The sequence below is a fragment of the Neolamprologus multifasciatus genome, chromosome 16 (assembly GCF_963576455.1).
Source record: "Neolamprologus multifasciatus chromosome 16, fNeoMul1.2, whole genome shotgun sequence".
Lineage (NCBI taxonomy): Eukaryota > Metazoa > Chordata > Actinopteri > Cichliformes > Cichlidae > Neolamprologus > Neolamprologus multifasciatus.
Window position 1 is genome coordinate 20,665,922 of NC_140454.1, and position 25,193 is coordinate 20,691,114.

Here is a 25,193-nt window from a genome sequence, read left to right on the forward strand (position 1 = left end):
ATTGTTGACACACTATGTTTCTTTATGTTTAATGGAGAAGGTAAGACTGACTAGAGGTAAGGTGTGTCATCCCAACAAGCAGAAAAGTGACAGAAACACACTGGAAAGTATACCTGATTGGATATTAAATACGCATGTTAGAGCACATAGTTACCTGCGCAGTGTATTGAGCTGAGCCGTTGTCCATTGTAATGTCTGCTGTGATACACGTCACAGGTTACGGGTAATACAGATCAGTCTAACCATAACCTGAATGATCTGTGCCTTTAATGCCAGGTTCTTCGAATCTGTGACTTTGCTAATTTCTGTGACTGTACAGCAGTTTCCTTGAATATACAGGTTTAAAGCTTCACAGCTTGCATATGCATGAACTATGGGGGCATTAATGCTGAAAAATGCGTGTGTTGTTGCCTTCCCGGGTATGCACAAGCTGCAGGCTGTCAGCTGGCTTGTGTTAATTTAACTGAAATGTTGGTAATGTGCAGCACAGTGCCAAGCTGCTTGAAACGCGTGGGCCTTAAGGTGGACCAGCTTTGTTTTGTTCTGAAAAAAAAAAAGAAAAGTTCGAGACTTCATTATTTTTCAGTTTCAGTCTATTTTCTTGCTTATATTTTATGCATAGAAAAGGGTGCCCTAACACGCTACCAAAGGAGACTGTTTTTTGCAGTTCTGCTGCATGTTTTATTTTTTGCCATCTAAATATAACAAAGGTTGCTGCTGTGTTGGTTAATGTGAGTTATATTTATAGCTGTTGTTTTGTTTCTTAACTCCTACCTGTATTCTGTGTGCCAAAAGGCTCCAGAAGAAGGAAAAGCTGCTGATGTGCTTAGTTTCCTTTTCCTGTTTGTGCAGTTGGCAAGCTGCAGTTTATTGTATTTTAACTTGAATCTTCTTTAGTTTTAGTTTAATTTGAACGGTGGCTGCGCTTTTGGTCGGGTCTGGCTTTTTCTTCCTTTCTTGACAGCATTTTTTTTCTCGTTTGTGCTCAAAGTGTTTTTTTGGTGCATAAAATAAAGTCTAAATACTGAAAAATAACAAAAAAAAAAACCCCCAAAAAAAAACCAACCCTCACAGGCACAACTGGAAAAACATAATTCTTCCTCATCCCAGCTGAACCCCATCGCAGTTATAGTATTACTGTACCTTTTAGTTATCAGAACCTTCACCGTAGATGAAACAAGGAAAACAATAAAGTAGATCATATCGAGAAGTACAAAAACAACTAAATCAGTTCCAGTAGTTAAGTATACAACATACCAAGAATAAAATGCATGTACTATGTAGTGCAAAATTGTAGTATCAATGCATTCATTCTTAAAAAATAATTGTCTTATAGCATCACATTTCTTAGCACACTTTCTTGCATAAAGCAAACTTTCTTTAAATAATGTATAAGTGTATTAAAAAGACTGGAGGTAAATTTTCCTTTTGTTTAGGAAGTCATTTAGCTAAACTCTCATATTTAGCTAGCTGGCAGCTAGCATGTAAGCGCTATCTTGGGGGAGGTCATTACTGCACTTAATAGTTTTGTGGATATTTCTGCAGTGTATGAAACTTAAATATTGTTTTAGACTAATATAAAGATTTGCCTCGTTTGTTGGCTGATGATGTGACTTGTCACTTATGGGTTCAACATGTAGTCCTAAACCTATTTAGCCTCCTAAGCAGTGTATGCTATATAAGTAGTTCTCTAAACTTAAGCTGGTTCTTCAAGTCTTCCTCCCAGTCAGAACATCCAAAATGAGTTTAAAAAGGAATAAAGTATCCCGAGAGACCCGAGATTAAGTTTCCGAGTGGAATTCAAAAGAGAGTTTAGGGAAATTAGTGCTTTAGCATTACTCCATCAATCGATATGAAAGTATGAGGTTGTTGGGGTTTTTTTTTGCAGCACATCAGACTCTGGATCTGCATTTATTGTTATAAAAAGCTGACTTCTTAATTAGATATAGATCAATATAGATCAAGACTGAGTGAAAAGTGTTCATATGAACTGTATTCAGATCTTTAAATAATGCTTCACAATGATATTTGGACCTGGATGTAGGCTGAGATCGGGTGGGGAGTTTAAGCAGATCAGATTAGCTCTCTATCTCTAGGGGCTGTGCCATGAAATCCCTGTCAACAATGCTCATATAACATTAGCAGTTTAAAAAAAAAAAAGTCCTTAAAGTTATGGGAGACAGTCCTGGCTCGTAGCTGTGGTCTTACATGCATTTAAAAGCAGATTGCACATTGACTTCACCTGTATTTATTCTTCCTCCTGATAAATTCAGTAAGCTCTAACATTCTGAATTTTGTTTCAGGAGAAACTGCAGTGAGGGGAAAATTGGGTGTATGAAGTCATATGTGACCCAGATTATTAGGTACTTTAATTTGCGTGCACTTACTTTGAGGGGTAATGAATTAAATGAAATTAGGGGCTGGGATAATCTCACTGCTCAGTGTCTTTTGTAGGCCGAAGCCAATTAATGGTTGGTATAAACGTATGTATTCCCTTAATGCCAGCTTTACTATAAGCAGCACAGTCCATAGAGTTGCAACTACTTAAGCAAGAAAAAGGCCTGTCTCATGTGGAAGTGTAGCTGGTTTCTGAAAGTGGAGGCTGGTGGGGAAGAGGAATATGAGTAAAAATCAAATTCTTTGATGATCTGAAAAAGAGATAACCCCACTCCAACCCATCAAATACCTTCTGGGCATGAAACAACATTAATTATAAGATCTGAAGGATTTTAAATTGCTTTTGTATGCAAATAAAAAAAAGAAGATGAATATAGATGAACTTGAACATCTTAGTTTGTCTACAAGTATATAAAGCTGTTCAGTCTGGTGATTATAACACGCTGTGTTGGTGGTGTTCTTTTAAAAAACTTTAAGTTTACCAAACTTTCAGCAGTGTGTTTATTCAAATCATTTTAGGCCTAAAGAGCAACTATATTTCATCTTTTAAGTAGTACTGGCCCCGATCCACAGGAAATTGAACCCTGTCAGTATTCCAGCTCCATATTTTTTTAATCATTATTGACCTATTATTGAGTCACAGTTCAAAAACAATTTTTGCTGATCTCATATTGAGGCTCGGTGCCTTGGAAAATATTATTTACATCAAGTTAACAAGAGACAATTAGTTTATCCCAATCCATTTAAAAAAAAAAAAATAGTGTATGTATATTGGATGGGAAGGAGTACATGTCTCTAATATTGCTTTTACTTATATTTTACATTGATACATGGCCCACAGTAGTACATTTTAATTTCCTGACACAGTGAATAACTGCTGCTATCCTTCTGTCACAAATCATCCCTGACCCTTGTCACCATTTTGCAGAGTTTGTAGCGTGACAGAAAATCGTCCTGGAATCTTTCATCTTAAATACATTTGCACCACACGTCGCTCGTATTCAGCATTGATATTTGAAAAACATTTTAAAACAAGGTTTTTTTTCTCCGTCCCAAGAGCACGGTTTGTCAGTCGAGGTGTAAGTACAGAGTCCGCTACCGATCAGCGTTGGTTGCTGTGCTCCAGGGTGCCACACGGCTTTTATAAAACACAGGTGGTTTAAGGCTCACTACTCATGTCTGTGTAAATACATAAAATATGCTTCCCAGGCAGGATAGAGGATATTACAACCAGAGCAGAAAGGTTTGATCTTTTCATTCACTCTCTTTGCACACGTGGACAAAATGTCAGTAAACTGGAGATGCAAAGAAACTCTCACACACAGTTTAAAAAACAAAACTTGACCTTTTATTACGTTGTCGTTGTTGTGTTATGATGCCATCTTTGTCCACATATTTCTTTGTATATTTATATATCTTTAGAGACCTAACATGGCACAAGTTTCTTTTTGTTTTTTTGTTTTTTTCCAACCAGTGCTGTTGAGTGTAAACCAGGTAACATGTTTTTTTTTCTGTATTTACAATAAAACGAAAAATGTACAAGACTCCATGGCATTACACAGTTTCAACATTAAGTACAGATATAATTTGATCCCTCTGTACAAGCTAACATCATTAGTTAACTATTTTTCATTTGATTATTTTTTTATTTTATATTTTTTTTAATTTATTTTTTAAACAGATATGAGTTCATGATCCATTTTGGCTTCGGCACATACATATTCCTCCAGTCTCGACTCTTACCGCGGACCTTCGTTTACATGACTCACACCTTTCACCATGCTATCACAGCTAAGAGTTTCAAAAAGAAAAATTAACCTAACATCTAGACAGAGTAGGACGCATGTCTCCTCACTGTAGTGTCCCAATATCTGCTCTCAACAGACTCACAGCATGATTCCATCTTTCTCATCTAAATAAAAAATAATTAGAAAAAAAAAAAGACATTCCTTGATTTCCTTCTTTGGCTCACATCCCATCTTTCCATCTGTTATCACTCAGTTGAACTCTCCTCCATACACACACATCCACAAAACAAACATGTATGAAGCCAAGTTCATGAAAAAAAAAAAGTTTGTCATTTCCTGTATGTTCATCGCCTCTGCTGCAGGGTGAAGACGCACCCCAGTTACAAACCGAAGTGATGGTGAAACGGTAGCACCTCCAGACCTATACCCAGGAGTCTGGAGAGCCGGGGTACTGCTCTGCCCTGAACGAAGGCGTCCGTGTGGTAGCGTAATAGTCCACGTAGTTACAGGTGGATTTCAGTCCATGAGGCTGGGAGCTGAAGGTGGGAGGGTAAGTGATGACCTCCTCCAAATACGAGTCGTCGTAGCCGTGTGGGTGCTGCAGGTACATTCTGTATGTATCGTAGTTTCTCCTGCTCGGCTCATCTGAATAATACAGAGGCTGCAAGGAACGAGAGGCAAGTATCAAGAGTCAGGTCTGAAAACTTGAGTTTTACAACAGTCATTACGTTAAAGATTCAAACTTAAACTCAAAAGAAAATAAAGGTAGCAAATTTAGCCTTTACATGCTGGCAGGGGAATGGGGACAGCAAAGTAAATTAAATTAGCTCCACTTTAGCCAATTACATCCCAACGCTTTGTGAAATGTAATGCATAATTATTATTAAAATGTCCAATCATTTCACATGCAACATTTACAGGAGGTCATTTCTCTGCGCCACAAGTTTTCAAAAATCCTTTAACCTTTACTTAATTAGGCAGTTTTCACTGATGTTTGCAGCCTTGGCCGTGCAGCACTTATTTCAAAGTATTATTCAGATGTCATTATAAGTTTTAATGATAGTGCTCGTGTAGCTTAATTTAAGTAAACAAACTGTATTTATCTTCATATTGTACTGCTGCTTATACTTTCAGGAACACACCTCACTATAAATATAACCACACTACACGGTAACATTTTGGGAAAATCTTAATTGCAAATCTCCACCTAGATGATTAGAAATCCACCTACAAGCACCTCTAAACATTAGCTTCTCAGCTTTAAAGAGTAAACTGACAATTTAAACAAAACGTTGAGCACAGTGGCTCAGAAGATGCTGCCCAGAGACAAAACTGCAAACTGGTGTTACACTGATTCATGTTCTCAGTAGAGGATCGCAACAATGTCAGCGCAAGACATATGTAGGTACGTGTACTTATCCTTTTCCTTGACTTACTGTAATGTCTATGTAAACTATGTTGTTAAAGATTTTTCACTTCTATTTGAGGCAAAAAAATATGTATATGTATATTTGAGTGTTGAAAATAAAGTAAAGGCTCTCTCCCCATTTGTTTATACACTCACTGACCTTTGGTACTGAGGGATCTAAAGGGTACAAAGAAAATATGCCCCAACACCATTACACCCCCAGCAGCTGTCCAATTTTTGTGAGCGTGTGCAAATTACAGCCTCTGTTTCCTGTTCTTAGCTGTGTCGCCTTCCTTCTCCATTCGGATTCATCTTGACCTCACCTACAAGCCCACAAGCCTAAATGCACTGAATTGTTGCCATGTGATTGGCTGATTAGCCGTTTGTGTTAACAAGAGTTGTACAGGTGCACCTAATCAAGCGGACAGTGACTGTCAAAACAACAGCTCAGGGGCAGACTTCCTTCTAGAAGCCTCAGCAAGAGAGAAAATAAGATATATATATATAAAAAAAAGTTAACTATGCTTTTAAGTACATAACGCTTGTTCATCCTGTCAAAACACAAAAAATATCTCAAATCAATCTTCTGTATGGTGGTAACAAAATGAAACGGCATAAACAAACATCTCAGCAGATTCAGGACAAACACTCGTTAGTGTGGCTGGAGATTTTTCAGACAATAGGCTAATCAATTATCTTCTCGCCTGCACGTCTCTGGCCACTAATGCAACAAAAACAGCTTCAAGGTAAATGTTAGAAATCCAACAAAATGGATGGGATTTATAAATGTCTGAAATGAATAATGACCGTCTTTAGCCAGAAATGTGAAGCAATGAAGGACATAAGAGAACTCTGTCTTTGTGCAGCATCTCCTCCCTCCTGCCTCCTCCTTTCCGTGCCTGTTATCTGAACGGGCACACATGGATGTGTCCAACAGAGACAAGTGCCTGAGACATACCCAGACCATCCCAATCCCAGCAGTCACATTCAATCTCACTCAAACAATAGCTGATGTGCTGGGTCATTCGCAGCATTGTCATTCATCCGGGGTGGAATACGTGTCAGTCTCTTTGTATTAGTCAAGCGGGTTAGAAGGGTTGGTCGTGCTTATCCAGTGCAGCGGAGGGATCTCAGACATGTGCCTTGTGCCAGCTTATATCACCAAACACTATTAAGGCTAGTATCATATTTTTTTATATTTTAGTTTGATTAATTAATCATTTGTTGCGTACATTGCAATATTATATACTGTAAACTACTCTATCACACTGAAAAAAACCCCAAATACTACAAAAATAACAGTAGAAATAGTCTGCACAAATAAACAAAGCTAACAGGCAAACAGAGAAATAAACAATCTCTGCATATACACAGCAAAACAACCTCTACCTCTGTACAGCCACATCAGAGCAGGCATACAAGACAATATGAGAAGGGGAGGTTGTGGAGTGTAACCAGACATTTGTGCAGAATTACTGCATTCACCTGTGTTCTTCGGGGCTCCTCTGTTGTGGGTGATGAGTAGTAATACGGAGACGGCTTTCCAGACCCTGGAAAGAAAAAAATAAATAAAGTGAGTGTTGCCTTAGATGGATTAGTGGAACTTGATGCCAACACACTTCATATCAGTGAAAAAAGTCAGCACATCTCTGAAGGGCAAATGTCTGTATTTTGATAGTAGAGGATCAAGAAGTGGCGCGCTACGCTGGAGAGAAATAACACCAAATAATAGACTTGGCCACTGCTGTTCTGTTGTTTATACAGCCCATGGGATGGGTATTTCCACTGGCACTTTATCCAACGGGTGGAATCCAGAAACTCAATTTCCACTTCCCTATGTAATAGATGAATTTTTGAGGCTGCAGGCTCATTTTGTTTACTCTGGCCTACACCCTGTTCTCAGCAACCAGAGTAGGCTGGTGAGAGCTCTTGTCTGACTGTAGTATGTCTGGGTACCCACTCACTGGCCCTGTCTGCAAGCTGTGACCTGGTGATGCTAACAATGGCACCATTGTGGAGTGTCCACTCCTGGCTGGTTGGTCCACTTTAGTGCTGTGCAGACCAACTGCAGCACAAAAACAGCCCCGAAGTGGTCGGAATTCAACTGACTGTGATGGGGCTGGCAGGGCTTGGTGGAAATGATAAGAGAGGACCGTCTTGGCAAGGAGAGGAGACTAGCCACAGAATCTGCTTGGAGCGTTACGAAGGATAAAACAGATAATGCCCCGAATAGCAGCAAGTGTGTAACAGCATGCAGTCTGGTGCAGATGGTGAGTGTGAGCCAAATTTAATTTTTAAGGAGCGTAACCCCGAGTGGCTTTCAGGTGTGTACCTGTATACTGTTTTTTATGAATACTGTTGTCTCCTTGGTAATTAGAAAATTGCATAGTTGACTGTGCTCTCTGATAATCTCTGATGGTGTCTCTATGCTCTCTGATGCCCAGCAGTGCAGGAGACGACGTGGCGCTGGCAGCTGCAAGGAAAAAAAGAAAACACGTTTCGTAACATTAAATTCCAGAGGTTTTCCGGTCTCACAGACAGTGTCTATTTCGACTGGGCATGGAATAGAGTGAACTAAATGTACCAGGGTGGTTGACTGGAGACATCTGAACGTTGCTGGTGGGGAGGGTGGGCTGGGACTTGAACCTGTCTCGCTCAAGTGTGGACACTGGTGTGAGGAAATGGTTTTGATTCCATCCATCCTGTTAGTGTAGTGGGGAGAGGAAAACATTGGTCCTCTGGATAAATTTGCTGGATGTCAAAAGACTCTGTTACTACACATAAAAACTATATACATGATGTGTCAAAAAGAACTATCTGATTTCAAAAGGATAGATATTTTTTAAAGCACATACGATACTCAAACTCATCCCATACTTTTGCAAGCATGTCAGACTATTGCTACACTACCTGTCAGCAACCATGTGAAAGCCACAGATCCCTCTCTTCTTTCTACCTGTACATGTTTCAGTCATGACCAGTGAACGGCTTCAGAATTAAAACACTTTAAAATCAGATAATTCTTTTTGATATGCCGTGTATTTTTCACAGACATTAAACCGGACACCAGAAAGGACCAAACTCAATGTCATTACCTTTTTATAGATGGCACGTAGATCTCTGTACTGCCACAGTGTGTTCAGCACCTGAGCAGCTGCTTTAACCACCTTCATAGAGTACCTGGAGAAACAGTCAAAAGCCCAAATGGGTATTTTAGGGTATTCCTGAATGCCTTTAGCCTTACTTTAAAAACACACTGTAAATATTACAGGACATGATGTTTGAGGAAAGAGTTTGTCCTGAGTGTGTTTTACCCTGGAACATTACTGAATATATAGCAGGCTAGAAATAGCTGCTGTGCCATCATTCCACAGGGACATAAAACCTCAATGCATACAATGCCACCTTCCCTGTGGCTAAAACTTCTCCTTCTCCAAGCATCAAAGTGTTACTTAGGTGTGTGTGTGTTTGTATAAAACTCCAGCTGGTCAGTGCCCAAAACAGCCTTTTATCCCCATCCACGACTCTGGTGGGGTTTTTTCACCGTGTGCACAAGTTACAGTCGGGTGTGTATCAGTGTGTACACTGAGAAAAAAACAACAACTCTCAGACAAATACGAGCTTCTGTAGCGCACCTGTCTCCTCTGCCCTTGGTTATGTTGACCAGCTTCTCGATGCCGCCCGTGTCAGCGAGAGCCTTTGCATTCTCCATGTTTTTGCTGGTGACCTCGTGCAGGGTGCAACAGATGGCTGCCACGGTCTCGTCCGACAGCAGGGTGGTGTTCCCCCCAGGGAGACGGTTGACCAGGTCCCTCATCGCGTACTTCCCTAAGAGCGAGGAGGGGAGGTGAGACGTGCAGGAAATACACTGTGACACACTTACTGTACAGCATGTTTGTAGGCAGATGCTTATGCACGGAGAAGGGAGGGGAGTACCACTCATACATTTTCCCCCCCTCCATGTTACATAATGTAAAGGTCTTCCACTGTGACCTAAACTACACTGTGGAGCTTCTATAATCGGGCTGATATTCATTTTGCTTAGCCTGCAGTGTTGTAGAAAGTTATCCTAAATGACATTGCATCAACGCAAGGACAATGGCGTGTGTGCATCCTACTGTAAAGCAGCAGCAGCCTGGTGGTAAGAAAACCAAAAGAAAAGAAAAAAAACCCTGCAGCATAAACTCACAACCACAAAACTGAAGGCACCTTAAATCAGAACCAACCCCCACCCTTCCTGCTACAGGCATCACCCCAGCTTTGTTGGAACTGTAACTCCTCATTAATTCCACAGAGCGCACATAAAAGCTTGTTTTTTTCCATTAAATGAGAATGTTTCATGAAAAACAAAAGGCTAGAGGGAGATTAAAAAAATAATAACCAATAGTTAAAATTGTCACAAAAGGCCCTTGTTCTGTAGTTGCCATTAATTAAAAAAAAACAAACTGAACTAACAACCCCCCCCCCCCCCCACTGTTTAACAATTTGTTAAACAATTTGTTGGTTTGCACACTGTATAAATCACAGAGCCAGCTTAGATGGAAAATGTTTAAAATATTAATAAGTAGTGTTGTGTAGAGTCACTATATTCAGCTAATTTCCTAAAGATCATCTATATAATTTCTATGTACCTCCTTAAATAACAGAAAATAATGTGCTTGTAACATCCACACTTTAGGTGGGTGTTTTATTCTGAGTAAGGGCATGTATCCAAGCTAAGTGCTTTAACAACATAGCCTCTGCCTAATTGGTACAACATGAGCAGAGGCTGGACTGTTAAATATGCTGAATCCGATAGGAAAAACAATAAGGCGGCTTTATATTTGTGTTTAATATTATTCATCCAGACAGAGTCATTATGGTGTATAGCAGCGGTCCCCAACCCCCGGGCCTCGAACTGGTACCGGTCCGTGAGTTGTTTGGTACTGGGCCGCGAGAGTTGAGGCTCAGGTGTAAAATGTATAGTTTTCAGGGTTTTTATCGGTTTTCAGCGTTATTTTGTTATTGTTTTTATCGTTTACTCGGTTTTCCTTGGTCTTTTCACGTGTGTTATGAATAAATTTTCTTTTTTTGGTACCGGTACTAGTTTTATTTTGTTGTATTTATCCGCAACACCTTAAAGGCCGGTCTATGAAAATATTGTCGGGCATAAACGGGTCCGTGGCACAAAAAAGGTTGGGGACCGCTGGTGTATAGTGTAAAATGTGTGACAGTGTGACTCCTGACCTATGAGCTCCTTGTTCCTGACATCCAGTGCCATGTTTCTCAGTGCAGTGGCAACTGAACACACCACCCTGTCGTTATCCATCCGAAGCAGCTCCACCAGGATGGGCAGTCCTTTCTCCTTTCGCACTGCTGCACGGATGTATGCTGCAAACTGTGCACACAGAAAGCAGTGAAACTTGAGAAAGGTCCACGCCCTACTCAGGAAAATGTCTGGTTTTAAGATGTGTGTTTTAGCATGTGTGAGTTCCAGAATAAAACTGGTGTCAGCTTTGATCGATCCAGACGTGCTGAGCTGTTAAGTTAAGTGATCAGTGAGTGTATATAAAGTGAATACAGGTACTTTACCTTCCAGTTGCCAGCTGACAGGTTCTGAAGAGACCCGGCGGCTCCCTCCAGAGTTGCAGGATTGGAACTCTCAGCCAACAGAGTCAAGTAAGGCTTAACCACCGAAGGATGCCAAAGCATTTCTGCACCCTTGGGAGACTTGGAGAAGCCAGGGATGGGCCCCACACCGTCCCACTGAATCAGAATATAAGTGTTTGTCAGGCTGTGGTATATAATGACTTTATTGCAACTTTTCTGTGTGGTCTTCACTCATTTTCCAGTATACCATACATGGTAATAGAAATATTTTGCTATTTTAAAGATACAGTCCCACACTCACTGTGTCTTCCTGAAGGCTGTTTTTCTTCTTCTTTTTCTTTCTGCCCCAGCAGCTGGAATCCACCTCTTTACTGGGAGATTCTCTGGCCAGTAAGCCATCCACTTCCTGCCCCTCTATCAGTCTGGGTGCTGTCATCTCCAGCTCCAGACGATATGACAGGTTCCTTAGAGTGCAAATACAATTCTCCACAATCTGGCAGGTACAAGAACAAAGGCAGTGGAACAGGTAGTTATAGTAGAGGCTCTTTTAATCACCATTACAAAGGCTACAACTCTGTGCAGCATCCTACAGTATCTGCAGCCAGTGTGTGGGACATGCACCTTCTATTCGCAGTAATACAATGATATCAATTAGATTTGGAACTCAAAGCAGACAAAATTCATCAACCAGAGCACACAAATTTATTTTCATGCTGTTTGAGTTTTGTAATGGGTTTGCCTTACAGAATGACAATGAGCATGAATGATTGACACGGTTAAGGGTCGAGTTCCCAGAGTCGTGAACTTTACATTAGACATGGTCCACTTGACTTTTTATGGCTTTACAATTCACAGATGAATGAGCTTTTGCAATACCCAGTTGTATAAAAAAGGTTAAGGATGTATAATGGCCATTCCAGCTCTATATCTTTAATTCTTGAACTCTCAGCATAACCCTTATTCATCTATACTGGGCCACCTCTGTCTGAAACAAGTCATTCTGCCTCCTCTTGCTTTTATGCCTCCCTTGCTTATAGCCAACTTTTCTCTGACCGTCTTTCCCTCAGACAGCCAGGGCTGTGTCTCCCATTAAGTACATCTGCTCTTTATGACATCAAAGAGATCCAAGACTTGAAAAAGAGTGTGAAACAGAACATTTAAAGCATTCTGAAGCCTAAGCTTATGTGGTTCTAACTATGGCCATTAGTAATATGAGCAACCACTGTTGCAGCCCGGCCAATCAGAATGCGAAAATATGAGTTGTGCTTTGGATGACAAAGCACATGAAACAGTTGCTTCTGGCAGCTGAGGGTCATTTAGGCACAAGGAAACAAATGATTCAATCAGGATGAGTAGGATTCCTCCCTATCATGTGGCAGCATGTTCCCCCTCTTGGCTAAATGTGTGTGTGTGTGTGTGTGTGTGTGTGTGTGTGTGTGTGTGTGTGTGTGTGCGTGCGCGCATCAGTGGATGGGTGTCTTTGTGCGTACCTTGCTGTCGAAGTCAGAGGTGTTTACGCAGGCTTTGATGACATAGAGCAGTGAGTCAATCAAGCCCTCACAAGTGCGCATCTGTTTCCTGGCCTCCTCACCAGCTGAACTCAGGTTCCTTTGAAACGCACACGCACACGCGCACACACACACACACACACACACGACATTTGATTTGGGGCTTTGCTCAACAAACAGATGAGCATGTGCAAACACACAAAATGACAGCTGTGCACATGTGTGTGTGTCCCCCACTCTAATGTGTAATGTGGGCTTTGCAATTCCCATACACCAGCCATGCAGTGTTACACAAACAATCACCTCAACTAGCTGGCACCAATTAGAAGCTGTGCTCTACACACTGCACTGTTCTCAAAGGAAGAAGCCCCAGGAGAGAGGTTGTGAGTTTTCCAATAGTTTTGACTGTGATATTCAAAGAAATGGTGACGGCTTTAAAACGACAACAAGACAGAAAAGTGTACCCATTTCACTAAATCGTATTAAACCCAGATTCATGAAAAAATGCACATCATCCTGATAATGTTCGCTAAATAAAAATTGATTCACGAGCATATCTACAAATTTTTTATTTTTAGATTTGAGGCGGGTCACTTTATTAACATATTTTCTTCAAAAGCACGCTATGAGCTCATCAGTCATTACATGCAATAGCATCAGATGTCCACAGTGGGGAGCTAGTGCCAAGTGTGATCATCAGGTGGTTTACCTCAGGCAGCCTGTGGTGTTCCTCAGCACCAGAGAGGAGTGAAACTTCAGCTTGTGCTCGTCATCGAAGGTGGAGCTGCTCCATCCAGAGTGAGGGATGATCACAGTGTTAGTCAGAGTTGTTAAGGCGTCCCGGATGATTGTCATCTTGACGGCGTCACACGACGACAGGTTCCACAGCACCCCTGAGGACATAGCCACACGCAAACACAAGCATTGAGAAGCAGGCGTGCAAACCTTCTGTCAAGTCAGCTGAGCTGTCATGTGCACTTAGGTTAACCTAGAAGGGGAGGGGGGACCAACTTTGGCTTTTAGTTCAGTGTGTGTGGACGTGTCCGACAACATGCAAACCGAGAACCTGAGTAAAGATATGACTATACCACAGCTCGAACATCAAGGCATCAGATATTCAAGTCAACTTTAATCTCTGCAGACTATCCTTGCGGCAAAGATTATTTCCTTGAAATGAAAAATATAGTAAGAAGGATGGGGTGGGGATCCATATGGCACCAGCTCAGTCATTTCAATTGAAATATAAATAATGGAGAAGAAATTATGCCATCATTTCACTCAATTCAAATATACTTTTGGTAACCACTGATAATCATGCACAGTCGTGGCAGCTTTTGATGCTGCATCTGTCATGGATTAGTCAGCATGTAACATGTTCTTCTAATTAGGTGACTCTTGCTGCTAGGCTTATACTAAGACACAGCCTGACTGCTGTAGGGCATTGGTAGCCCTGCAGGAGACAAATGTTACACAAGCTGAATTCTACAGTAAACACTCAGGGCTGAATACATGTGTAATGTTCAACAATGCAGCCAAAACAACGCGTCAAGACGCATGTACAGTGTGCATGTGTGTTAGTGGGTCACGTGTGAGTGCTTAATGCTTCATGTTAATGAATCCATTTGCTGTTGTTGCTCTACCACTTGCTCACCTCAGTCTGTGCATTCAGAACACATCACATGATCAACAGACCAATGAAGCTATTACATGGAACTCCGTAATATACATGGACACACTACTGGGAGAAGTAAAACAAATAATGACAGGTCTTCCTGGCTACTTTTCTCTCAACCTCACTGTTTATCTTCTTTCAGTAAGCTGCCTCTCCGTCCTGCTCTGATTGAAGCAATGGAGACGATAATACTCTGTAATATGGCCCAAGAGCCCGATTGAGGCAGACTGCTGGCAAGAAGCTTTACAGACAGATATATGCCTGCCAAGACGGCAAGGTCTCTGCCACTGCCAGTCATTTAATCAACAATTTCTCTTACCATTATCCTTATTAACACTAAATCAAAGTGCTTTCAAACCCATTAAAGTCCTTTAGTGAACTTTCATTACTTTCCTTTTATTATGCTAAAATAACAGGGCAGCACTGAAAATCATCTGATACGCAACTTATAAAGTTAACATGCAGCACGTGCTTCTTACTGGAGCCTGGCAGCAGTGTGTGTGTGTGTGTGTGTGTGTAAGAGTCATTTTGTGCATGCCAAAAGCTTTGTGTCAGGTAGACTAGTAGACTCTGCTCAACTTGACTCAGTGGGACTCAGTTTAATTCTGCACTAACTGACCTTTGCTCCTTCCACCAGCACATTCAGTTCTGTGTTTGCCTTTCTCACGGGACATGCACAGACTGCCTTGTAATAGGACCAATAATGCAGTGATAAGACACTCATGTCCACTGACCAACCTCCCTGCTTCTTCTTCTGACTCCACAATTCACTCTTTCTGCCTCTGGCAAGTTCCTAAACAGCCACTGAATGTCAATTTGTAGGAAGAATGTTCTCAGCTGGATTTTGGACTGATCCTGTGGAGGCAGCATGTCGGGAGAAATCAACAGGAGAATTCACTGAGGTGTGACTGACAACCCTGTCAGTGGTGCAACACCAGCAGCAATACCCATAAGTTACACCTGACAGTCAGACGGAACAGATGTATGCTTGTAGGCACCGACGTGAACCTTGTTCCCTACTCAGTGGCTTGTTCTCCAGTGCCTTGGCCTGCCTTTGAAACGCTGACCCAAGGTAAACATTGTTGTGAATTGTGAGAGCACAGGAGGACACAGGGAGACGCATGGAGAAAAAACCCCCAAAATAATAAATAAATAATCTGAAGGTGGTTAGAACAGCTAAGGAAGTTAAATGGACATATCTTTTGCCCTGAAGTAGCTCAGCTGTAACGCATTCTGGGTTTTTAACACAAACAGAGTAAACGTCTAAAGATCACAGATAAAGAACTAAATGGCCACAAGGGATTGCACTGGCACAGTGACTCAGAACTCCACTGATTATTGTGTGTATATGGCTGACAGTTGCCTGCAGAGTTCAAAGTCTGGCACCACTTCCCCTCATTAGCAGCCACTTGCCAAATTTTACATGTAGTTAATCTAAGTCACCCACTTGTGCAAATTTGGTGTTTTTACCAACTTCAGTTCTGCCATTTTTTAATCACAGAAATACACAAAGAACAGACTCATCCTGACTGTTGAGACACCTTGTATCCTGCAGAATGTGTGTCGCAACAGTCAGCATTGTCATATTTATTGGACACATGACACTGAAAGGCTAAACGAGACACAAGGAGAGAGACAGAGAGACTCCTAAATAAAATCTGAATATATTACAAGCAGTGATCTTGGAAATTAAAGAGCTTTCTGACATTTTATCAGTACTTAATCCAATGCACTTGATTACATTCTGTCATAATGCAGTCCTGCAAGCCTATGTCATGCTGCATTTGCTAAATATGTGTGGATGACGACTTTGGAAAATTTAGTCAGCTGAACTCACGTTATAATTATTCAAATGACTTCAATACCCACCAGGATGTCTGTGACTCAGTCCAAAAACTCTCTGGTGTGATTTAAATGCTTCTGTGTATTTTGTTAGCTGCCCAACAAAGCTGACTTTCATTAATCACTCATTTTTCACTCCAAGTGAGGCTAAACACTTTCGACAGGCGGAATGAAAGTGATCTTGATTGATTGCCCAAATGTGTCACTTCTCCCCGGAGACCATTTCTGTGTCTTCAACTACAGGTCGACACGTCATCGACTTTGCCTGGCGAAGCAATAACTGGGTCGTCTTTCAGTTCAGTTAGTATAAAGCTGCTGATCATCGAAAAAAACAACAAAAACGTCTCAGTTTATTAACCTTTTAATTTTTGGAGTTAAAAAAAAAAAGCTTCAGTACTGTCTGATCTCTACTGCTGCATCGACTAAATCTCAGAGTCAGCTCGGCTTGTACTTTTGAGGTTAGTGAGCATTTTTCATTTTTGCGCCCCGCACGCAGTGAAAGTCATGGATATATTTTTAGATGAAATTACCTTTATCGTAAAAGGTTACTAATCTTCTCATTCTTTGTTCTCCAAGAACACAAACATAGCAAATCACACCAAGACTTGGCAACTAAAACTAGCTTTGTGGGTTAATGCCATTCAGCTTCTCTGTATGTACATTAGAAGTAGGTAATCTTTTCCAAACATTTATTTTTGAAATAAAAAAAAGCTCTTGTTTAAACAGTCATTTAATATTTCATAGTCCAGAATATGCAAAAACAGTGTTTGGCATGGTGATTGCAATCAGTGTGGAGCAAAGTTTTAGAAGTAAAACCAAGATAAAACGTCAGAACAGGGCAATAACAGAGCGTGTGTGTGTGTGTGTGTGTGTGTGTGTGTGTGTGTGTGTGTGTGTGTGTGTGTGTGTGTATTTGTTGTCCAGGTATTACTCATGTTTTAGGGGCCTAAATCTGTCATGTAATGGGGACGTTTATTCCTTTTGGGGAAGAAGTCCTTATACAATAAATCATTACATTTCAACACAGTGACATGTTTTTAAGATTAGAGTAAGTTTAGATTCAGGTTATGCTTAGTAGCAGATATTGTTTAAGGTTAAAGAAAGTCAGTAAAAGTGAATGCAAGTTAATGTAAAGTCCACTGGAGTCATGATGCACGACTGTGTGTATGTGCATGAATGCCAGTTTCAGGTGTTTCATCTACTGGTGCTAATAACAGAACAGTGTGTTTGTCCTTTGGATCTGAAGAAGTGATTAAGAACAGAGCAATAACCACAACAGCTGTTGGAAGAGGAGGCAGGTAAACGGATGAGATCATGTTGTGAGTCTCCCCCAGCATGACCCATGACCTGAAGCAAGGGTGGCCTGTTATTATAGCTAGCTCTAATGAAGCACAGATGACAATAGAAGCTCAAATAATCGGACAACTGGTCGGCTTTTTGAACTCCACTGGCAACAACACTAAAGAAGGTGTTCTAATTCAAATTCTAAATATCCCACAAAAGCTGCCTCATAAGGAGCTGTGGGTGAGTGAATAATGTCTGTCTTCTCCACTTTAAGCTATGGTGTGGGCTGTCTTTGTCATCCACCTGAAAGCTCTTTATGTGGGCGTTTCTCATCAGCTATAATTGTGCCGCTTTCCATTTCACTCTGAAGTCGAATGTTGGAGCTGGGAGTGACGCTGAGGAAAAACAGCATTTGTTTTGCTCCTCAGCAAGGTGGAGCCATTCGTGCATTACTAGCAACACAGCACAGTGGTTGGGTTTTTTGCACTTAAAAAACACACAGCTGCAGCACATTTGCGTATGGCTCATTTAGTGAGTCACAAATACACAATAGTAGTATTTCAGATTGTTTTTTCAGAAGTTTTACAATTTTACTGAAGATTACCTGCACTGTTGCCATCTTGGATTGTTAAATCAGAATTGATGGGGCTTCTCAGACTTTCTGAGTTGGAAGTTTGACTTGTTCCAATTGAATATTCAGACTTCAAATGGAACACACCATTAACCAGGGTGATGCAACCCTGCTGACCTTTTCAAATTACTCTTGTTCCTAGGGTCTGCACTACCAATTACACACATCAGGCTTTCTGTGGAAGAAAGGAAAGGAAAAGAACCTAAACAGAGATCGCACTAAAGGAGACGATTTGGAAATGCCTGCGCATCATCTGAAATGCAAGTGTGAAGAAAGACAATTTAGAGACTGTAGATTCCAATGTGAGAATGATTATTTTCTCCTTTTTAAGCAGAGTCAACAAACGCTCTACTAGAAAAGGAAGCTGAAGATTATCTTCTCGCAGACAATACAAAAGGGTTCATATTCAGGCTCGTATTGTTCACCCTCGGGGGACTGCTGGATTGTAACCTGAGCGCATGTTAGACCGGGGTTTGGAGTCCAGCACAAACAGCTGACTCTGCCACCTGGGAGCCAAATGTCTTGGCTTGCTTATTTTTGTAGTGCTCCACCCTGATCCTAAACAACACGGATTTATACCCTATTTGCAGACCTCAAACAACACACAAATCGCACACTGAGTCGCACACAGGCCAACGCAGAGAGGGAGAGAGAGAGAGAGGATTATCAAGCCCACTGGCAGGAACGCTTGTTTTCTGACAGAGAAGGAGCTAAAACGGCAGCCTAAGTAATAAAAGAAAAAGCACGAATCCTACAGAAATGTGGTTTTATTTTGCTGCATATATCATAAGCAGCAGTGACAGCAGTAGCAGCAACTTAAGAAAAAGCTTCTACACCTGAGTTATTACTACAATCATAATTTCAGAACAGACTATGGTAAGCCGTCTGCTTAATAGCTTATTCAAAGCATCTTTAAGCGCAGTAATCCACAGTTAACCATGATACGCAGCACTAAACAACCTTGAGCTACATTCAGAGACCATGTCAGGATTCATAAGTTACAGCCCCACTGTAACTGTACTGTAATGATCTCTCCTGTAATGCCCAGCAAGTCATTTATCAAATTCTGCAAAGTTGCTGTGTCTGATGCTGGATAATACCAGTGCGGAAATGACTTGTCAGTGAATCAGTTAGCCTGCGAGCTAAAAATAAAAAGCAAGTAATCGAAATTATTCACCGATCAGAAATGGCCCAGATGTATCCCACATTCACACGTCTATTTGTGCGTGTGAATGTGTGTGAATGAAGTGTAATTTGGATTATTTTCAAGTTTAACAGAGAAACGTGTGGATGAATACCCTGACAGATTTTTTAAAGCATATAATTCCCCTTAGAGTTTCTGCATTCTCCACACTAACCTGTCACAAGCTCCCTCACTTCCGCATCCACAGTCTTTCTAAGGAGACGGAGCAGTGCTGGGATACCCCCGGCGTTCCTAACAGCGATCTTGTTGTCATCCATAGTTTTGCCATACACAAGGTTCCTCAGAGCACCACAGGAGTTCCTCTGGACTTCAAGGACTTTGTGGTCTAGCAGGTCCACCAGGTGTTTAATTCCTCCCAGTCGACACACCTGGAGTCAGGATGGTATGAAATCGTACATTTTCAGATGTGAAATGATTCTGACCACTAACAAGAGTTTTTAAAACTTTCCCTGTAAAACACGGGGACAAAAATCATGCATTTATTCATGTGACAAGAGAATCTACGCACAGGGAATTTATTCATACCAAACAAATTATTTTGAAAAGAAATGCTAATATATGACCATGGAAAAAGCCTTAACCACAGGAGATGGTAGACTAAAAGAAAACTGGATTTACATTTCCTTCTGGAGAACAGAACAATGTGTACTCTGAAAAAAAAAGCTCCCTGCTTTTCGCTTTGTAATATCAATCAAGTTCTTCTGTCATACGGCATCCAAGAAAAACAGTATCTAAAATATACCGTCTTCATAACTTATCTTAGTCTTTATATGTCAAAATCACCATTATGCTAATGTCTGAAAGGACAAATCCAGAGCAGATGTCTCTTTGGATTTATTTATTTTTCTAACTGTTGCTGTAAGCTGTGGATGTTTTTTCTTTAAATATACTTGCTTCTGATGTGTATGAGCAGTGTGATTGTGACTATGTTCACATTCTTGTGACTCTTTGGTAACTCTAAACCTTTTCAGCTCGACGAGTTGAATTGACCAAATAATACATCTGCTAGTTACAAATAATTTCTTTTGTCTGTGTCAAAGTGACCACCTGACTGTCTGACCGACTCACACTTCCAGACCTAAATTCCATTTTCACAGCTCCAGTCATCAGTTCTGCTTGTTAAGATGACACTAGCTCAGAAAAGTAATTGTGAAACTCTTGGAACACGCATTAAAAAAATACCTCTCTATAATCCACAAGCTCGTATGAGATAACCCATGCTGATAGGTTTTACCTTCTAGTAAAGTAGTAAAGTGTGACATATAAGATAGATCACAGCTGAAGGAGATGATTGTACAAAAACTACAGCAGTTGCATTTCACAGTTTTTCAGACATAGAGACAACATTCAATATTCATGGAATAACTAGGTGTAGTCATTGCACCAGTAATAAAATGGCTGATTTGTGTATATCCTTTCGTCTGTGTGAGTCCTCTTCAGGTATTGCAGGTTCCTCCCACAGTCCAAAGACATGCAGTTAGTGGGGTTTCATTAACTGGTGATTCCAAATTGATCTTAAGTGTTATCATAAGCATGGATAGCTGCGTGTTTGCATGTGTTAGCTCAGCAACAGATTGGCAACCTGTCCAGGGTGTTCCTTGCCGCTCCCCCTAGGACAACTGGGATAGTTTCCAACCAATCTCAGTTGTCATAGAGCAGATGGATAGATGGATGATTTATACAGGCTAACTCAGAGCTCAAAGTTACTGCTATAGTCATACCACAAAACTGTAGTTAAAAAGCCAGTTTTCACTTTGACTGTCTCTGGCTTTGCTCTTCTCATCTGCCAGACATTAAGAGTTTTTGGTAAAGTATATGCACATCTCCAAAAACTAACAAAAATTTTTGAATAACATAAGAAGCTGAAATAACTCACTGTAATAAGAGTGTAAAGGATTAGTGGTAGAACACCTACCTCATTCTTGACTCGATTATCACCAAAGCACAGGTGTTGCAGGTAGGCAGCTGCATTGGCCTGCACTGATGGGAAGTGGTGCTGCAGCATGTGAATCACCTCTGTTAGCTCTGGGTCACGCCACGCAAACTCTCTAAAAGTACACGTGGGGTGAAAAGGTATCAGCATGACGGCAGCGACTGGAAGAAGGTTGCCTCATTAAAAACCACAGGCACCTTTTTCCTAAAAATGAATTCTTCAGCACCTGAGGACAGGCTGATAAAGCCAAGAAATTACATTTGCACCAGGTCCAGTTGGGTCACACTGAGATTATTGGGTTTGTGCATGTAGCACATTAAAGAAAGAACAAAGGAATGCATTGTATCTAAATTTCTTTTTTTAAGATACTAATAATGGATTTTTCAAACTTAAAATTAGACAAAATGATTTGTGATTGTAGACCTATGCCAACCAGTCAATTTGTAGTTTATATCCATATTGGATCCAAGTTGTCTGAATTAGTGTTGCACAATAACAAAATACCAATAAGTACTTTAATCGACCCGCACTTCTGGTTCTGACTACCGAGGACAACAACATTTAACTGCTCTCATGCTAATTATTATCCCTAATTCAGACTCTTCATTTAGAAATATACACCAGCACTGATAGAGCCACTACTTCCCATATGAGGAAGATTGTGCATGAGTACATTATAATCTTGTGCATGCTCATCCGTTAATGTGAATGCACACAGGTCAAATTTTTGCCTCGCTGAAAGTGATACATGAATGTTAATAGATTCAACCTAGTGAAATTGCCTGTTAAGACATCTAGGGAAAAGTGGTTAATGGAAAGGAGGCAAAGAGTGAAAGGGGCTTAAGTTGTAAGAGAAATACCTTTGACACACTGACTGAATTATGCACATCACAATCCCAGACTGCTAGAACTAAATTTGTGGCCTTTGAGCTAAACTAATAAGTCTTTCCTAGACAGAAGCAGTGTTAAAAAAAAATTCTAGAGGAATTTTGACTCTGATGCCATTCCAGAATGGGCCGGTGTCACATAAAATAAGCATTGTGCACTCACTTTAAATACTTAGACAACAGCATAAACAAGTGTAAACAAATTTCCCAATGAGCAGGGTCACTGCAAATGTCAATCCACTCTCTACGCTTACACGACAAGAGCAGACACAGCACTTCAGCACATGTGAGAATCTTTTGTTAAGTGGCCAGGCATAGTTGAGCCAGCTTAACGGCCAGAGCTATGTGTGCGTGTCTACCCAGGAGGTTCACTGTTTGAATAGTAAGAGGACACCAGTGTTGACCCAGCAGAACAGGACTGCCTTGCAAGCAAAAGTAGTCCCCCTGGATTACTGGTTTATGTTACACTACACTGGTTACTAACCACAGAATAAGTTTAGGGAAACAGAAGCATAGAAATAGAGTGAAATGTGTGTCGAGCTTACCTCGGATCCTTCTGAATGCTGTCTATGGAAGGAGAGCGGGCGGCACCATCATCCACGACAACAGCCTGGCGGGTGTAATTGGGATCGGAAGGCCGGTACTGTGCTGAGCGATAGGGATCAGCATAGGTGGCTGATGTGTTAAGAGTATAATTGTTTCTTTGGTAGGTCATGGCACTTCGCTGGCTAGACGACCTTTGCAGACTGCCCACACCTAAGGGATAAATCCAAATCATTCAGATTAAACACAAGACCAAAAACACAAAAACATCTTAGCAGTGTCTAGACGTCGTCAGCTAAACTTCCAGCTTTCCCCACCATAGGCATACATCTTTAAACAAAGCTGGAAATACAGACATGCTGCTGTTCTGACAAGCTCAGCAAATTCTCAAATCTGGAACAGATTAATGATGAGGATAAAACACAGCTCCCATGGTAGCACAAAGCAGAACTCTTTTCCTTCAAAGACCTCTTTACTTCTTGTTGCTTTTACAAGCTTGTGTTAGCCAGAGGATCCTGCTGGTTTTCAAAGAGGACAGGAGGACTCAACTTGCTTGGTGATCCACAAATCCTTTCTTCGCCGCCTTCTTGCTCCTCTGAGACATCCTATGCTCAGGCTAAGTTTGCCAAACAAAGCAGACAGAACTTGGTAAACCAAGGCGCGCTCCAAAAGACGGAGAAAAGAAGTCAGCCTGAGAGCACCTCCCTTCAGTCATCTTTCCTCTTTTCATTTGCACCGAATGGTATTATGACCTAGTTTTTTAACACAATGGGTCACAAACAGAACGGCATAAACAAGCTGCTTGGATTCAGCCCTCCTTCTCACCGGAGCCACGTGATACGAGGCAGCGTGACTGCTGCGCCGGTCAGATCTCTATCCTCCATCCAACAGAACTTGGCACGAGCGTGCTCAAACTCCCTCCTACCAGCAGCCAAGACGTCAACTGGTGGGGTTACTCCAAAAACACAATTTCGCGCATCACTGCACTTCTATGTTGGGCAGCAGCTCTACCGCGCAACATGGTTATCTCCCAAAATGTAACCTTACACAGCCAAAGACATTGGAAGACAAATTATAAACAACATACTGCAGCTTTGCAATTTTACAAGAACTATTTGGATTCCATTTCTCACCTTCTCAGAAAAAGATCGATACTCCCATTGCTCCCGCTTGCACAAAAAAGTACACTGCCTGCTTCCAGAAAAAGCCCCCAAAAATGCATGGAAAGCCGATAGGGGGAAATGGCCCATTGAAATTTCATTTCACAACATAACAAAGAAAACTGTGGGATCAAATTGGATTTTTCTAATGAGATAGCGCTCACAAAGCCCCCATATTGAACACCCCCTCCAGCTCTATTCCACTCGCCTTTTCTTAGTATAGCTGGAATAAACACATTACAGTGGCTTGTCTGTGGGGCTTCTTCATACCACCAATAGCATTTATTAGTGAACTTATCGGTCTAAGCAGATCTCCTGTGTGCCGAGGAGAAGCCTGAATGGGGTGCGAGTGTACGTCATGGGAATTAAACATGCGTATCCGAGGCAGGAGAGATGATGAGAGGAAAATACCAACATCAGGACAGCTGGAAGAGCACAGGCTGTGGATGTGGCTAACCAAGCTGTCCCCTTCATCCTTCTTCTCATTCTCAATGTGACACATGGGTAATGGACTCCTTTGTGGCAGGATGACATATCAGAACCTGCCCATTAACTCATGTCTCACCCATTTCTTCTTTTTTTTTTTCTTTTTTTTTTTGCCTGTCCCGTTTGGCTCTTTTGCCATCAGAATTATTGTCTAAAGGCGAAGAAAGATGCCCAACGGATTTTCTTTACCAAATTGACCATCCCAGCTTTGCCGTAATGGTCCATTTGATTCACCTTTTATTCTTTATTTTATTTTCACTTGCTGAATACGGGACAGACTTGACTGGGGGAAAGAAAAGGGAGAAAGAAAGAGGGAAAGAAAAACAGTTGAGAAGAGGGACGGGGGAGAAGGGCAAAAAACAAAAACCAACAGAATAAGCAGAAAAAAAAAAAAAAAAAAAAAAATACATATATCGATCACCTGGATCACCTGTTGAGAAAGAAAAAAGAAAACAAGCAGAAGAAAACGAGAGTAATACAATAAACAACATCACAATGATATATGGGAATATGACAGTAAATACTAAATATTAAACATTATTGTGCAGCACGTAAGATCGACAGCACAGTGTGCATTGAGGTAGGAGCCAAAAAGGGTGTAGTTTGTGTGTGTGATCACCCGTGTGTACACCTGTGAGCATGGACGCGCTTGTTTTCTTAAAAGGTTCCCTCATGTAATGATCTGCTAGAGGGTGTGGGGGGCCACTGCCCCGTCCTCCAGGGCATGAAGCAGGTATGGAGGAGATCAAAACTCCAGACATCCAGAGGCCCCCAGAACACAAGAGACCAAGGAAGACCAACAGAGGGGCAGCCGTGCCACTGTCCCAGAAAGAGCTGAGGAGAGTCCCAGATGAGGGGTCACCCAGCAGCCATGGAGCAGAAGCCAGGGGGGGGTTGCAGT

General features: G+C 41.3%; 1 protein-coding gene across 10 annotated transcripts in view; it reads right to left on the reverse strand.

The window, feature by feature from the left end:
- Window positions 1-3,722: 3,722 nt before the first annotated feature.
- The window catches only part of LOC146500762 (plakophilin-4-like), a 91,512-nt gene continuing 70,041 nt past the window's right edge, over window positions 3,723-25,193 (reverse strand). For all 10 annotated transcript variants that reach the window (XM_085136294.1, XM_085136291.1, XM_085136293.1 and 7 more), the window contains 14 exons: window positions 22,649-22,859; window positions 21,199-21,331; window positions 19,438-19,651; window positions 13,360-13,543; window positions 12,633-12,750; window positions 11,444-11,635; window positions 11,125-11,298; window positions 10,780-10,930; window positions 9,189-9,381; window positions 8,649-8,733; window positions 8,138-8,255; window positions 7,886-8,026; window positions 7,039-7,103; window positions 3,723-4,806 (listed from right to left, as the gene is read on the reverse strand). In XM_085136294.1, coding sequence (XP_084992420.1) covers window positions 4,567-4,806; window positions 7,039-7,103; window positions 7,886-8,026; window positions 8,138-8,255; window positions 8,649-8,733; window positions 9,189-9,381; window positions 10,780-10,930; window positions 11,125-11,298; window positions 11,444-11,635; window positions 12,633-12,750; window positions 13,360-13,543; window positions 19,438-19,651; window positions 21,199-21,331; window positions 22,649-22,859 — 2,219 coding nt within the window. In that variant the 3' untranslated portion in view covers window positions 3,723-4,566. The remainder of the gene's footprint in view (window positions 4,807-7,038; window positions 7,104-7,885; window positions 8,027-8,137; window positions 8,256-8,648; window positions 8,734-9,188; window positions 9,382-10,779; window positions 10,931-11,124; window positions 11,299-11,443; window positions 11,636-12,632; window positions 12,751-13,359; window positions 13,544-19,437; window positions 19,652-21,198; window positions 21,332-22,648; window positions 22,860-25,193) is intronic.